General features: G+C 37.5%; 1 protein-coding gene across 4 annotated transcripts in view; it reads right to left on the reverse strand.

Moving 5' to 3' along the window:
- The window catches only part of LOC127449073 (myosin-10-like), a 91,167-nt gene that overhangs the window by 23,282 nt on the left and 50,571 nt on the right, over positions 1–17,314 (reverse strand). For 2 of the 4 annotated variants that reach the window (XM_051712216.1, XM_051712214.1), the window contains 11 exons: positions 11,570–11,662; positions 10,905–10,968; positions 10,603–10,701; positions 10,306–10,449; positions 9,497–9,592; positions 8,244–8,362; positions 7,162–7,314; positions 6,493–6,666; positions 6,094–6,267; positions 3,577–3,691; positions 624–689 (listed from right to left, as the gene is read on the reverse strand). In XM_051712216.1, the coding sequence (XP_051568176.1) occupies positions 624–689; positions 3,577–3,691; positions 6,094–6,267; positions 6,493–6,666; positions 7,162–7,314; positions 8,244–8,362; positions 9,497–9,592; positions 10,306–10,449; positions 10,603–10,701; positions 10,905–10,968; positions 11,570–11,662 (1,297 nt within the window). The remainder of the gene's footprint in view (positions 1–623; positions 690–3,576; positions 3,692–6,093; positions 6,268–6,492; positions 6,667–7,161; positions 7,315–8,243; positions 8,363–9,496; positions 9,593–10,305; positions 10,450–10,602; positions 10,702–10,904; positions 10,969–11,569; positions 11,663–17,314) is intronic. The other 2 variants (XM_051712218.1, XM_051712217.1) reach the window with 1 other exon arrangement.

Genomic DNA, 17,314 nt, shown 5'->3' on the forward strand with positions numbered 1-17,314 from the left:
CAACTGCAGACATTGGATAATTCTGTATGAAAGCAGTTTACGTACAACACAAAATCAGGGTAATGGGCTATGTAAAATCTATGTGTGGCAATGTTTTTTTTCCTTAACCATTTAATAAGGAAAAACGTTTCAGGCGTTTACATGACCACACACATTGTTGGCTTATTAAGCTTAATCAGATCATGCATGTAAACACGCTCAATCATTTTATACTAATGTTGTTGAATACTTGTTAGAGATAACCTATTAAGTTATAAGGAAAATACTTATAGAGGGCACTGTAAAGAGTTCAAAATTGCTGAAAATAAATCAAGAAACAAACAGGGCCCTAAATCCTTGTAGCTAGCACTTTGAGTTACCCAGATCATGCTGTAAATGTCCTGTTTTGCAGTGTAAGTATTGTGAACTAAATCACTATGCACATGCTTTCATTTTTCATGCAATCATAACTCATGGTCAGTTTGGGCATCCTATTGAATCAGCCAAGTCAAGCTTCCTTTCAAATGAATCCAGCTAACCCTAAAGTTAGCGAGCTAGAGGGACCAGGGCCCAGGTCTACAAGCCATGGGAGCATTTGAAAGTACACAATGCGCTGGTAAGCAAAGACCTATAGCATCGTATACCTTCACCTGGCGATTCATGGAGACTAGAGACATCATAAAAAGACGCTCTTTGGAAATTCTGAATCTCTATGGTTGAGAGACAGAAAAGGGGGCAAAAGGGAGATAGATAAAAAGATATAAATAAAAAACAGTAGAACACAGCTAGCACATAAAAGGCACAAATGGAAGTAAACACACTGGTTAGTGCTGTGCAACATAGGTGAGAACAAGCAAATAGTAAGTCATCATTCCATTTGCACTGGCTTCCGATTTTTGGGGATGTATGTATCCTTTTACTTAAAAAATAAATAAAATAAATAATGATCCATCTTAGTATGCATGCACAAAAAAAAAAAAAAAAAAAACTTTGTTTTGTTTATGCCATGACCATGGATGGGCGGTTGACGAAAACCTTATTTCATGTTGACAGCATACAGTATGTACTGCTCAAAATCAAGCGAACAGAAATTTATATATAGACTTATATACACTTATAGAATATACAGTATCTATTAATTTTACTTCGAAACAAAAGATGCAAAATAGTAAATCTAACATTATAAAACAGAATGGATAGTTCCAACTATAAACTCTAATTGGAGGCACATTCATAGCTATTGTAAAATAGCCAATAAATGCACAATTTAAATTCTATATTAATGCAGCAAGTCGCTGCGTTTTTCTGCAACTGTAAACTCCACTACATGTTGCCTAACAATACTCCTTAAAGGAATAGTTCACCCCAAAATGAAAATTTGCTGATAATTTACTCACCCTCAGGCCATCCAAGATGTATCTGAGTTTCTTTCTTCATCAAAACAGAATTTAAGACTTTTAGGATTTCATTTCAGGCCTCCTCCTTTAAACAATGCAAGTGAATGTCCTCCATTTTTTTGACGTTCCAAAATGCATATTTAGGGTGCATCAAAATAATCCACACGACTCCAGTCGACAAATAAAGTTCTTCTGAACGCAAACGATTATTTTGAGAAACAAAACAATACTTATATACTTTTTTAACTACAAATGTTCACTTCCGTACATCTCTGTGACGCGCGCTCCTGAGAGGGATGACGCAAGCTCGTTGGTAAGGTCACGCGTCACGTGGAGGAGGTGGCAGGAAGTTCGTCATCGTTTACAGGAGGAGCGCTGTACAAAAGTTTAATTGTCTTTGCTGTAGATTTGTATTTGTATAAGTGTATTGTTCAAAATGGTCGTTTGGTGTGTGTATCCTGGATGTTTCCACCTCCAGAAACCCCAAAGAAAACGCACGCCAGGAAAAATATGAACTTTTCATCGATTGCCTATACATGATCATGAGCGATTGAAGCTCTGGCTTATCGTGCTGAACCTGGATATCAGTACATCCCTACATTCTCTCAAATATTGGAGGGTGAGCAGTGAACATTTTACCCCTGAGGATTTCAGATCACTGAAAGAAACAAAGGGTCGATATCTAAATTCATTTATGTGCCAGTGTTGTTTTTCCAGCGAACTCAGGTATGTGTGAAAACTTTGTCATTGTCACGCCTCCCTCGGGCTCTACACCTCCCTCAGCGTTCCGCTTCTCGTCACCCGATTTCTAATTCACCGCACCTGCACTCAATTCACTCATTCATCACTGCCTGCATAAATAACTCACCTTCATGCCACTTCACTGTCAAGTCTCACACAAAGGACTCTAGTTTTACCGTGCTGCTCTCACGCAGTGTTTATTTACCTGTCTGTATTTGCTCTTGATCTTCATCGATATCTGTTTAGTGCTTACCCTGCTGTTTCGCCTGTTACCTCTTCAGTTTGTGAAGCTTCTCTTCTGTGTGATATCACCTGTACCATTAATCTCACTGTGTAAACCCTGTAAATCCTGTGAATCTCAGTAAACGCTCTCGCACTTGGTTTCACTAACTACAACATGTGTGGCTTGAATTCCTGACAGTCATATAGCCTATATATTTCTGCTAAAGAAAAAGCACAAGTAGATAACGCAACGGCATTGCTCTGAAATAAAGGATGGTTATATACTGCAGTAATGTTTTTTTTTCCCATTATTATTTGGAAATTATTTTATATTTTTTATTGTTTTGGACTGTTTTGGTTTGTGAATCGCGCTTGGTCTGTGGTCTGTGCAAGTTTCTCTTGTAAACCATGACACGCTACCTGCCTCCTCCTCCACGCGTGACCTTACCAACGAGCTTATGTCATCTCATGAGCGCGCGTCACAGAGATGTATGGAAGCGAACATTTGTAGTTAATAAGTATATAAGTATTGTTTTGTTTCTCAAAATAATCAATCGTTTGCATTCAGAAGAACTTTATTTGTCGACTGGAGTCATGTGGATTATTTTGATGCACCATAAATATGCATTTTGGACCGTCAAAAAATGGAGTACATTCACTTGCATTGTTTAAAGGAGCAGGCCTGAAATGAAATTCAAAAAATCTTAAATTCTGTTTTGATGATGAAAGAAACTCATCTTGGATGGCCTGAGGGTGAGTAAATTATCAGCAAATGTTCATTTTTGGGTGAACTATTCCTTTAATAACATGTCATTCCTCGTCTTAACTCGTTTGGGACACGTCCCGCTCTATAATTTCATATTACTTTATATTCCATCATCACTCTCATGTGTAAATAACTCATGCCCACCAATAGCTGCAAATAAACTTACCATAGTGTATACAGTATGGTACAGCAAATTAAGTACATTTCCCTGCCCTAACTAACCCTTTGCAACTGAATTAGTAGTAAGGAAATTGTCTTCCCCCTACTACGTTCAAATATTTGTATCAAGCCACCGTAATGCATTACAAGCACTTCTTACATGGCAGAAAAGACATGATACTGAACAGTGAAATGAGTGAAAACAACAGTCTCTTTCTTTACAGAGTGGGAGGGCAGAGCCATAAAATTGGCCCGTTAAACGTTTCAGATGTCAGGGGAGTTGGGAAGGCACTTGAGAAGGAAACTGCTTACCATCCTTCCACAGTTCAGCCACAAACTTATCCGTGGACTGGTGCAGGAGCGTGGCCACGTTGTCATTTAGAGGGTCCATGTTTTTCATTAACCACTCATCTGCCTTGTAGTCAACCTGCAGTGGACGAGGGAGAAAAACACCAAGTTAGAGCATTAAAACACTCAAGATTGGAATGATGGAATTCAGCCATTTCTGGTTCAGCCAGTTTAATCTTTGAGTGTGGACTGTTTAATTTAGAGGTTTAGTTGTCATTGTCTGTTTGTACAACCCCTGGCAAAAATGATGGAATCACCACACTTCGAGGATGTTCACCCAGCTTTTTTACTAGCAAATAAACAAATCACAGATATGCTGAACATTCTGGCTTCGTAAAACATCCCTCAAACAAATTAAATTACATTATTTTAATTAATGGCATATTTTTTTTCCAGATCAAGTACAGGTAAAAATGATAGAATCACTCAATGTTGAGGGAAAAATTATGGAATCATAAAAACAAAATTAAAAAAAAAAATTCACAATTAGTACTTTGTTGCTCCTCCTCTGACTTTTATGATGGCCTAAATTCTTTGAGGCATGGACTTCACTAATGAAAAACAATATTCTCCATCCAGCTGGTTCCAACTTTCTCGAAAAGGGGTTGACAGATCAGCTTTGCAGGATGGAGCCTTGTCATGGACAAATTTGTTCAATTTCCACCATAAATTTACAATTGGATTGAGATCCGGACTGTTTGCTGGCCATGCCATTGAGTTGATACGCCTTTCCTGAAGAAAAGCTTTAACACTCTTTGCTCTGTGGCAAGATGCATTATCAACCTGTAAAATGACTTCATCACCAAACCTATTTTCTATCGATGGAATGAGAAAAGTGTCCAAAATTTCAATGTGCACCTGTGCATTGACTGTTGAGGTAATGATTGCCATCTCCCCTGGTCCTTTACCTGACATGCAACCCCAAATCATAAATGACTGGGGAAATTTGTTTATTTTCTTCAGGCAGTCATCTTTATGTTTCATTAGAATGGCATCAGACAAAAGTTCCAGCATCATCGCCTTGGCCAATGCAGATTCGTGATTCATCACTGAATGTCACTTTCATCCAATCATCCACACTCCATTATTGCTTCTCTTTAGCCCACTGTAGCCTTGTTTTCTTCTGTTTAGGTGTTAGTGCTGGTTTTTGTTTGGCTTTTCTATATGTAAATCCCATTTCATTCAGCCGATTTCTTACAGTTCTGTCACAAACATTGACTCCTGTTTCCACCCATTTGTTTTTCATTTGTTTTGTTGTGCATTTTCTATTTTCAAGGCATATTGCTTTGAGTTTTCTATCCTGACGCTTTAAAGTCTTCCTTGGTCTACCTTTATGTTTTCCTTTTATAACCTTCCCATTTTGTTTATACTTGCACCAAATTTTAGACACAGCTGACTGGGAACAACCAACTTCTTTTGCCACACTCGGAGTTGGATTTCCTTTCTGAAGGAGTTTTATAATCCTTTCCATTTTTTCAATTGACAACTCTCTTGTTGGGGCCATGTTTCCTTTCAATTAACCAAGTCCAACAGCTCGTTAAGGTCTGTAAGCACTCTCTTTTAACCGCAGACTAATTCTCATTTTTAGACTTGTGCCGGTATTTGTTTCAGAAATGCAAATTACAAGGTGATTCCATAATTTTTTCCTTAACATTGAGTGATTCCATAATTTTTACCTCTACTTGATCTGGAAAATAATATGGCATTAATTAAAATAATGTAATTTAATTTGTTTGAGGGATGTTTCACGAAGCCAGAATGTTCAGCTATTAAACAAAAATTGTTTTGTGTCATATCTGTGATTTGTTTATTTGCTACGAATTAAAAAAAGCTGGGTGAACATCCTCTAAGTGTGGTGATTCCATAATTTTTGCCAGGGGTTATATACTGTTATGCAACTACTGAAAGTAGCTTCGAGCATCAATTAACTTTTTTCCCCACTTATACAAAAGCAAACAAAGCAACATCAAATTTTCAGGCTTTTAACCTAAATAGAGCTCAAAGGGAGTGAAAAACCAAAAGTTCCCCCTTTCATACAGTGTCAAGTTACTATTGCAAACGGCCTGATGATCTGAAACAGATGTGGCCTACGGATTCCACATACCACAGCTGGATGCTGCTATGCTTGAAGACAGCAACATAGTCTTCCACTGCAAGCCAGTATGGCCAGACTAAATCCAATAACATAAATTTAAGATGCATTCCATTTTTTTTTACTGGGAAAAGAACACTGACAACAGACTTGCAATATAAAATATAGCCATTACACAGAACTTCAGTTAAGTTTAAATGGCTGGTTCACCAAATAATTCAAATTAAATTCTTCATTATCTAATCATTCTACATAATTTACAAATGGATCAAAAATTAAACTACATTTTGCCAAACTTCTCCTTTTGTGTTCCACAAAAGAAAGTCAAAAGGACTGTATAGAACAAAAAGTGAATCAGTTGTATTGCGTCATTATGAATGCAGACTTACCCTGCCAGCATAGTGAATGATGCAGAAATCAGCCTTGTCCTTCAGCTGCCGTGGTTTCTGGAATTTGGTGTGAGTGCCCTGCTCTTGCACCAGTTTGTCCACAAATGTTTTATCAGTGGCTTTAGGAAACCAGCACTCCTCATCCAACAGAGCCAACACACCAGGAGGATTTGCCTAGGAATGTTACCATGTCAAAACTATTGTTTATTTACAGAAGAGTCAAAAAGTACAACACTAAAAGCCCCTTTCTTGACAGCATTCTCTACTGTGGCAACAATAACTAACATTATATTCAGTAAATGCTTGGGGTAGAAAATATTTTTAGTAACCTAGAATAAGAAATTCAAATGCAATTACAAATATGGATGTGTGCAAAAAAGTGTTGAGATGAAAGCTCACCGGTCTCTCGATGAGGTCAATGCAGGGCTGCAAGTCAAGGCCAAAGTCGATGAAGCTCCATTCGATGCCTTCACGCTGGTACTCCTCCTGCTCTAGGATGAACATGGTGTGGTTGAAAAGCTGCTGAAGCTTCTCGTTGGTGTAGTTAATGCAGAGCTGTTCAAATGAGTTCAACTGCCAAGAGATGGAGAGAGCAATACAAATACTCATTCATTTTTAGTCCCAGAACATGTTAAATTGACTCTTTGACCAGAATTGAATATTTGTGTTTTATTTGCTATTTGTGTTCTGCAGTTATCCAATTATACTAGTTTCTTTATACCTTCATTTCATTCTAACTATTTCATAATTTGATTACACCTCATTTCAGCAGATGCATCTTATGGTGAAGCTACTGAAACTTTTTGAAAATAAGGTCTGGCACAGTCAATCATTCTCCTTTCTTTTTAATGGATATTAGAACTAAGCCTCATGTTTTATGTGATGTCCTCTATTTTTTCCCATTCAGTCAGTTTCATAATCAATTTTTCATTTTTCCCCAGTACTATCAAGTTTTTGCATTCCCTGGATTTTTAGGAAGTCACATCAACCGTATCATAAACCCTCTGACTTGTTGCAGTATGCCGATTCATGCCTATGATTTAGAGCAGAGACAGCAGAGTATTATACCTGGAATATCTCAAAGCCAGCAATGTCCAGGATGCCAATGAAGGAAGCTCCCTGGCGCTTGGTCCTGTCCAGAGCTTTATTGATGCGGTGAACAAGCCAACGGAACAACCTTTCGTATGTGGCCTTGGCCAGGGCCTCCACTGCAAAGTCAGCCTGTAGAGGAACAAGGTCAATGTAATACAAACAATATGCATTAAACTATTTACAGATTACGGTTGTATAAAATAATGCTATAAAAGTGTAAGCAATATTTACTTTTGAGAAGTACAGAGAAATCCAATTAGAAAACACATTTGTTAGTGTCAATTATTTCTCTATTTTAAAGGCATGCTGGTCTGCCCGCTATTGAGCAGTTTGGAATAGCAGGAATCTAAAGTAAATACCAATAGCATCAGTCTTGTTGGATTGGAACAGTTATTCGGGATGGCCATTTTGAGTAATTTTGTAGTCAAGTACTCTGATCCATTAAAAAAATATAGAGAGTGATGGATTACTTGAATTTAGAATTTCAGTTCAACCTTTAAACCTGTTTTTCTTATGAACAAATGAGCACTATGCATAATCCACATCATCTAGATTCAAAAATGACAAAAAGACATTTTCATTATTTCTTAGAAACATAGATTCCAGGTCTTCTGAAACAATACAATCACTTTAGGTAATGACAGAATTTTCATTTATTGGGTCCACAAGATTGCAACGGCAGGAATTAGGTGAAAGAAGCAGTTTCATCAATACCCATGGCAGGCAAAGGCTCAAAGGAAAATCAAACTGCAATATTCAAGAAGTGTTTTTACTAGTTAAATATTTGAAGCTGAATGAGTACTCTATTAATCAACTACTCGTGCACATCCCTCACAGTTATGAGGGCTTTTTTTTTTTTTTTTATGATAGGAAAGGAACAGCCTATTGTTGTAAATGGACACAGAGGTGAAAAGGAAATGTGAAGTGCAAATGACAGCACTGACTCAAGATCAGCCCAAAGCAAGTGCTAACATGTGATGACTAATGAAAATATTGTTTCATAGATGAGAGAGTGGGTGATCTGACAGATGTACAGTGAGAAGGGAACAGTTCATTACCTGTTCTTTAGTTTGGGCCTTTTGTACATAGTCTCTGCCCACTTTGATTCTCGGGGACAGAATGGCACGTGTGAATTCCATGACATTCATGCCAAGCAGGTGGCAAAGCTTTTGAGCAGCTGGAAAACAGAGGAGCAAATATTCAAACACTAATACAGACTCACCAAAAATGGTGACATTATTTTTCTGTTCACAAGATTTTAGCAGCTGCTTGCATGGACTTAAAAGGTGGTGAGAGAAGTTATTATGAGACACATTTACTCCTGAGTATGGCCATTATTACAATTTATTGACTTTCTAAAACCAGTGCTGCTCATTTAGCAGCAAGACAAACCAACGTTTCCCCCTTAGGACCACCGGCAGGACTATAATTTTCCGAGCCTCAAGTCGTGAATGAAACAACTTAGTGGCTTGAACAGACAAAACTCTCCATATCTGTCTATGAACAGTGATGATAAAAACTTCAATTGAAATAAGCTCACTGGAGTGCACCATCACAATAAAATGCTGGTTGCTTTTGAGGCTCAAACATGTTTGATTTAATGCAACTTAACACAACTATTCTAGTATTTTCTTGTCATATGAAATGTATCCAAAGAACCATCCAAGCTGTCAGCACGGGAGCCCGAGAAGTTAGGTGTAATTTGTCAAAACAGACCAGCTCAGAACTGCTCAAAACCATCTGGTGCAGGGATGAGATCGGAGGGTAGTCTGGATTCTACTCACTTTAATACTAGTGCACTGCCAATAGATTTAGAGTTCAACTTCAAATACTTCATCAGACTTTCCATTACTGAAAAAAGTATTATCATCTCTGGCAATAAAATATGAATTATACAAATCCAAAATATTAACAGTAAGTAACTTCTGTGCCAACTTTAGAATTGTTACCTGTTTGTTGGCCCAACGGCCCAACATAAGAATTATGGCTCAACTAATGGCTCAAATTTGGGCCAGGGCTACTTGTTTGACCACACAATGGAAGACAGAGAGTGTTTGGCAAACCTTTTAGGAATTTTAGGAACAATTATTACTCCATTGGGTGCCGTTAGAGGCACAGAAATTTTATGCGGCAACTTTAAGTTGTAATTAAATTGCGTAACAAGCACATAGAGGCTTCCTGCCCATGTATGAAAGGAAATATCATTGTTATCAATCAAAAAACATTCTCAGGGGTCTACTCAGGACTTCTTCATGTATGTTTGCGATCTATCAAACACTTCAGTGTGGTATAAAGAGAGTGTTTGTGGTACCAGTGTTTTCTGGCATAGAGGCCTGATCTGTGTTTCTCTCCTTCTTGAACACAATGTTGCCAAACTGCAGAACAGCCGATACCACCTTCAGCATTGCTGCAGTGACAGAGAAACAGCTCAGTTAATTTTAATTTGTTTAATATAAAAAAAACACACAAAAAAAAAAAAACAATGGAAGTCTATTGTATGGCATGTCCTGTTTAGGTAAATGTGTGCAATTCTAAAGAAAACTTTCAAGAAAATATCCTGGGCATATTTATTCCCAAATCAACAGAAAAATGTTACATCATATTTTGCATAAAGAAAATGAAGCCAACATTTAGGAACATTAAGATTGTTGTTGTTTTTTGCATTGTGACATTATTTTTAGGAAACTTTAGAAAACAGTTTACTTTTACTTTTCCCATTGTTTTCAATGATGATTCTCATTACATTAACATAGTAGTTTTTCCTGTATAACAGTATATATATATATATATATAATAAAAAAATAAAAAATAAAAAAAGTTGTTGTTGTACAATGATTTTTAATTAAAATCAGCAAAAATGAAAGGCAGTACAGAGAGTACTACTATGATGTATAAACACTTTACAACTGAAATATGTCATTTTATTTTACATTGCAGTAATGAGAATCTCAAAGTGACCATCCATTGAGGGTAAAAAGTGTGAAAGTAAATGTTTTACATATAAAACTTATTTTACTTATTTGCTTCTTTTGATTTTGGAGTATAATAGAAGTAGGACATTTTCTTGACAGGTTATGTGAGAATCACCCCTGTACGTTTGTGAGTTCCATGTATCCTTACATAAGATTTCATCATGGGAAAAGCTCATAATATGCATGGCCTCCATGGTCTCTTGAAAATTGTCCTTGTCCTGTTGGCCAGGAATGGTAATGTTACCATTGGAGAGAAACCGGTAGTTATTGAAGCCCTCTAGGAGTAAATCAGCTGTCAGGGGAACAAGAGCATTAATAAAACTTCTACCTTCTGCAGACACCACACTGCTACATACTCACCATACGCACTCAGATGCATTCACACAGTGTTAGAATATCTAATTAATTACACAGGAAATGCCCACATGCAAAAAGATATACTCACATCTGAGATGTTCCCCAGCACCAGCCAACAGCTGGTAGAAGATGTGGAAGGTGCGTTCATCTTTGGCTTGGCGAATGGCCCTGGACTTCTCAAGAAGATCTTACAGACCAAGTTAAGGACTATTTCTCATAAAAAGTTCTCATTTACAGCTCAACTTCGCTTGTCATATCATTAGTAGACTTAATCTTAAATAGTAAGCTTATGTTTGCATAAAGGAAGGAAGTGCCACAAGTTTTTCTCATCAAGACATGTACAACTTATCACTGCTGAAACATGATATAACTGATATCAATTCAGGATACAGGTTTCAATGTTGGCCCCCACAATGTAACCGGTTACATCAAAGTTGATGCGGATAAACTTGCCCTGTTAAAAAACGAATACCTGGTTGTAGTTATAATGGTCAGGCTCATTAAAAACATACCTTTGTGTCATGTAACTATCATTTGTTATGGGCCTAATCAACATTTCCATGAATCCATTTGAACAGCCAGATGATGGACTATTTCATGTGAGTGGCTTGTGTGTGCGTGATATGCAGCATGTTTAAACAGCCCTGCTTAAAGGGATCTGGACTTAAAGCATCATTTAATGCAAATGCCCCCAAAATAATTACCTACAGGAGGACCTGAAGAATCAAAATTCCTCTGTGGCTTTTGATTTGTTTGCATCTTTAAAAGTTTCTGCTGACTTTGACACGTGCCAGCTTAATCTCATTCAACTGGCCAGATTAGCTGATGCAAGATAGAAAAAAACATTTCAAACTCTTTCAGAGTGCTGAATTTGGATTTGGGTGGCAGTGTGCCTGGTTAGATCTTTCCAAATGCTATGTGTCCAATATCCTGTCCAAAATGGCTACAAACATAAAAACAGCAAAACAGTTTGGCTTTTCCCTTTATTTCAAGTAATGTTACAGTTGGAAAAACAAGGATGGTACTATTACATTAGTCCGAATAGAACAACTTACAAAGCGTGAAGAGTTGTCATTTTTCACTGTCTTGGCATTCCCGAAGGATTCCAGAATAGGGTTTGCCTGCAGGAGTTGACGCTCTAACTCTCCCTGTAATGCAACAGTCAGGTTAGAAAAATTATCAAGATATCTGATGAAATGGGGGATCATACAAGCAGAACAGATACAAATGACTTCTAATTCAAAAGTGGTGCATTTCCTTATGAAAAGAAAAAAGTAAAAAAGCAACGTAGCCTGTAAAATTTGCCCGGCATGATGCAAGACCTTGAGAAGAAATTAAGTGAAAGTCTGCTATTTAACACCAATACACAGGGTGAAAGCAGGCAAAACATTTCTTTCTTGACACATTACATGATCTCAGCAGTATTAAACTGTTCATTTAGGGTTAGTTTGTTTCAATACGAAACGTATTTCCAACTATCAAGAGAGATGAGTCTCATTGCAAAACTTTAAAACTCCCTTTTTTAACAGGAAAAAGTTAAAGAATGGGTCAAATAACTCCAAACTCAATGTTCCATCAGATCTAGATCACAAAACACTTGTTTACTGTATTCTTTTCAGATGCGGATAAAGTCATTTAAAAGCACAATATTGCGAAATGCCATTAAGAAACTAGCTAATAACGACTAGTTTGATTTTACAGCAAAGCCATTTCTCTGCATTTGACCCTCAAACCGAAAGCAGATCATCTAGATTTGAGTAAAAATATACTATAATGCAAACCTAATTAAAGTCTGTGTAGCCATAAGAGGGTTCTCTGTTTTATGTGAAGAGACATTTTCACTGACTGCCTGAAACGTGGGCATTCTTGGGGGGTATTGGAGAGGAAACTCCTTAAATTAGCAACAAAAGACATCCGAAATCCCACTGTGTCAATTCACAGAGATAGTCTGCATCACAGCTCCCCCAAAACTCAAAATGTGGGACATCTACCTCTTAAAAAGCCCAGCCCTCTGGGTTGTTCATGTCAACTTGATAGGAAGTTTGGACAGGTGTTTCATTGTTCCAAAATACTGCTGTCGTCATGTGACAGGAGGATAATAGGTCAGAGAAGAGAGCTAATGTGATTTTTGCTTATATGCAACCTCTGACTGCGGGGAGCTGCTCGATTACGTAACCCAAAGACAAATGACAGCGAAATAGTGGATATAGTCCAGGGGATTTTTTTGTGGTCTAGAGTTTGAGCAGTTTTGATGCTCACAGCAACTTACTGCATTATAAAAGGCCAGCAAAAGCCTAAAATAAACCATACCTGCTTTAAGAATTAGAAGATAGAACTGAATCAAATTCAGTGTTTATTGGTAGATTAACAATTTTTTGCTGGATGGGTGTATGTCTAGAAGAAACAGCAAACAGCTAGTAACTAAAGACTTTTTAAAGCATTACTAATAAACTTTTGCAATAATAAAACAGTAATAGAAGCTAGAAGTTTTTGGCAGGTTTCTTTAACATCCAGGTGATTTACCCAAACAATTTTAACAACTGTTGTTATATTCTAGACCTTTGTTCAATCATTTTTTTTATTTTTATTTTTTTTTAACTTAAAATGACAAAAAAAGCCAATTATTTAATTTTGCAAACTTGTTGTCTATATAATATCAAGATTACTGTTTTTTTTTCACAGCATACAAAAAAGGAACCTGTACATTCAAAAAAGATTTTTGCCTATTTTTAAGATTTAACATTTCAATTCCACAACAAAATTCCATCAAACTGAATTGTGTTTAACAAAATGTAATTAATAAAACATGAAGGTTTAAACCTTAAAATATTCCAACTTAATAGGGTCATGACATGAGGAATAAAATTTTCCTTTATATTTAGACACGTGTTTATTTTACTACAAAAGCATAATGTAAGTTTTAGAACTTTTAGTCCAAAAAGAGCATTTACTGTTTCCACCCTGCACAAACGACTCGTTTTAAAATCTGCTATATTGTAACACCACAGTGTAGTGTCATTTGCATGGTCCCTGCCTCTACGACATGCGTAATCGTCGCGGCCAGTGAGACAGAGAAAGTGGCTGGGATACTGCTGCAACACTGAAAGTGGTACTATTGTAACTGTAGTTTGCTTTTAACCAGCGAAAAGAGTAAAGTAAGGTCCCCAGACATTGTTGTGTTCTTGGTTGTGGAAAAACTGTGGGCAGAGTCATGTGATGCTGCCTATGCAAGTGGAAGCAGCCTTGTGGCATTCTCCATTCCACTTTGCTACAATTATCAATCAATATTACTCAGTGAGAACTGATTTTGTTTAACTATTAAACTGCACTGGGAGTGTAGGATGTCAAAGAATTCAAAATCGTCGGCCTGTGGGTACATTAAAAAGCATTTACGGTCAAACGCGTCTGACACTTCTCAAGAGCAAGATGGTGGGGGTCCGGTCAGGAATGACAGTGCGCCTCAGGGTGTAGGTCAAGATATTGCGAACATTTATGCAGTGCTAACGTAAACCTCAACCGACGTGAAAAGCCTCACAGAAATACGTCGAGCGATCACATCTATGGAAGTGAAACTTTCCACCCTGATCACAAGAATGGATGAGGCTGAAAAGCGAATCGAGTCTCGAAGCAGCCAGAAAAAAAGCTGCAGACTAACCAGCCGGCCACAAATCTGATATGGATCAGGTGTGGGATAAATTAAACGATATGGAAAATCAAAGCAGATGTAATAATGTTCGTTTCATTGGAATCCCTGAGGGAAAGGAAGGTCAAGATATGGTCAAGTTCCTGGACGGGCTTATTCCGAATTTATTTGACACAGCAGGCTGTCATCTGGAAATAGAGTGGGCACACAGAGCTCTTGGTCGGCTTCCCAAAGTGGGTGACAGACCCCAATCCATACTGGCAAGATCCCTGCGGTCGGCAGACAGAAACTTTGTTTTAGGTGCAGCGAGGCATAAAGGCAAGTGAAACGGGAGAGATTCAAAGAGTGTAAGAAGTTACTTCACGCAAAGGATGTGAGCTTCGCATTGCTTTTCACGGCTAAGCTGAGAATTGATGCCAAGGATGGTCTTTCACATGCCCACGAGAAGCTATGGCCTTCATTAAATCAATGGAGTGAGTGAGTGGCTTTGCCCGGGCTGAATCAGCGGTATGGACAACACATCATGCATTTTGCTGATGCGGTCTGAGAGGGTTTGTTATTCGATTGGTTGCCCACTGTCTGCCTCTCTCTCTCTCTTGATCTACTCATTTAATTATTTTTTCTTTTCCATTATTGACTTATTGTTGAGTTTATTTCTTCATTCTGTGGGTACGATGTTGTTATTTACTGTGGCCTATTTAATTGAAAACATTTAGGTGCAGTTCAATTGTATGGTTGTGTGTATATATATAAAATCACATACACACTTATTCTTTATTATAATTTTTTTCTTCACATTATAGAATAATAGTAAAGTCATCTAAACTATGGAATAATAGAAATGGAATTATGGGAATTATGCTGTGACTAAACAAAATCCAAGATAAATCAAAACTGTGTTATATTTTAGCATCTTCAAAGTAGTCACCCTTTGCCTAGAATTTGCAGACATGTACTCTTGACATTTTCTCAACCAACTTCTTGAGGTATCACCCTGGGATGCTTTTTAAACAGTATTGAAGGAGTTCCCATCTATGCTGGGCTCTTATTAGATGATTGGGTCCAAGTTATCCATTTCAAAAACTCAAAACTCAAATTGTGAAACTCGTGTATTAAATAAATTCAATGCACACAGACTGAAGTAGTTTAAGTCTTTGGTTCATTTAACTGTGATGATTTTGGCTCACATTTAACAAAAACCCACCAATTCACTATCTCAAAAAATTAGAATATGGTGACATGCCAATCAGCTAATCAACTCAAAACACCTGCAAAGGTTTCCTGAGCCTTCAAAATGGTCTCTCAGTTTGGTTCACTAGGCTACACAATCATGGGGAAGACTGCTGATCTGACAGTTGTCCAGAAGACAATCATTGACACCCTTCACAAGGAATGGACTGAGGCTGGGGTCAAGGCATCAAGAGCCACCACTCACAGACGTGTCAAGGAATTTGGCTACAGTTGTCGTATTCCTCGTCAAGCCACTCCTGAACCACAGACAACGTCAGAGGCGTCTTACCTGGGCTAAGGAGAAGAAGAACTGGACTGTTGCCCAGTGTTCCAAAGTCCTCTTTTCAGATGAGAGCAAGTTTTGTATTTCATTTGGAAACCAAGGTCCTAGAGTCTGGAGGAAGGGTGGAGAAGCTCATAGCCCAAGTTGCTTGAAGTCCAGTGTTAAGTTTCCACAGCCTGTGATGATTTGGGGTTCAATGTCATCTGCTGGTGTTGGTCCATTGTGTTTTTTGAAAACCAAAGTCACTGCACCCGTTTACCAAGAAATTTTGGAGCACTTCATGCTTCCTTCTGCTGACCAGCTTTTTAAAGATGCTGATTTCATTTTCCAGCAGGATTTAGCACCTGCCCACACTGCCAAAAGCAACAAAAGTTGGTTAAATGACCATGGTGTTGGTGTGCTTGACTGGCCAGTAAACTCACCAGACCTGAACCCCATAGAGAATCTATGGGGTATTGTCAAGAGGAAAATGAGAAACAAGAGACCAAAAAATGCAGATGAGCTGAAGGCCACTGTCAAAGAAACCTGGGCTTCCATACCACCTCAGCATTGCCACAAACTGATCACCTCCATGCCACGCCGAATTGAGGCAGTAATTAAAGCAAAAGGAGCCCCTACCAAGTATTGAGTACATATACAGTAAATGAACATACTTTCCAGAAGGCCAACAATTCACTAAAAATGTTTTTATTGGTCTTATGATGTATTCTAATTTTTTGAGATAGTGAATTGGTGGGTTTTTGTTAAATGTGAGCCAAAATCATCACAATTAAAAGAACCAAAGATTTAAACTACTTCAGTCTGTGTGCATTGAATTTATTTAATACATGAGTTTCACAATGAGTTGAATTACTGAAATAAATTAACTTTTCCACGACATTCTAATTTATTGAGATGCACCTGTATATATATATATTATACACATATACATATATACACACACACACACACACACACACACACACACACACACACACACACATATACAGTTGTTTATAGTTATACATATAAAAGTTTGCATACCCTGGCAGAAATTGTGAAATTTTGCCATTGATTTTGAAAATATGACTGATCATGCAAAAAAAAAAAAAAAAAAAAAAAAAAAACACACAAAAAAAAAACTGTCTTTTATTTAAGGATAGTGATCATATGAAGCCATTTATTATCACATAGTTGTTTGCCTCCTTTTTAAATCATAATGGTAACAGAAATCACCCAAATGGCCCTGATCAAAAGTTTACATACTCTTGAATGTTTGGACTTGTTACAGACACACTAGGTGATACACACAGGTTTAAATGTCAATTAAAGGTTAATTTCCCACACCTGTGGCTTTTTAAATTGCAATTAGTGTCTGTGTATAAATAGTCAATGAGTTTGTTAGCTCTCACGTGGATGCATTGAGAAGGCTAGATACTGAGCCATGGGGAGCAGAAAAAAACTGTCAAAAGACCTGTGTAACAAGGTAATGGAACATTATAAAGATGGAAAAGGATATAAAAAGATATCCAAAGCCTTGAAAATGCCAGTCAGTACTGTTCAATCACTTATTAAGAAGTGGAAAATTCGGGGATCTCTTGATACCAAGCCCAGGTCAGTTAGACCAAGAAAGATTTCAGCCACAACTGCCAGAAGAATTGTTCA

This window comes from Myxocyprinus asiaticus, chromosome 12 (genome assembly GCF_019703515.2).
Source record: "Myxocyprinus asiaticus isolate MX2 ecotype Aquarium Trade chromosome 12, UBuf_Myxa_2, whole genome shotgun sequence".
Lineage (NCBI taxonomy): Eukaryota > Metazoa > Chordata > Actinopteri > Cypriniformes > Catostomidae > Myxocyprinus > Myxocyprinus asiaticus.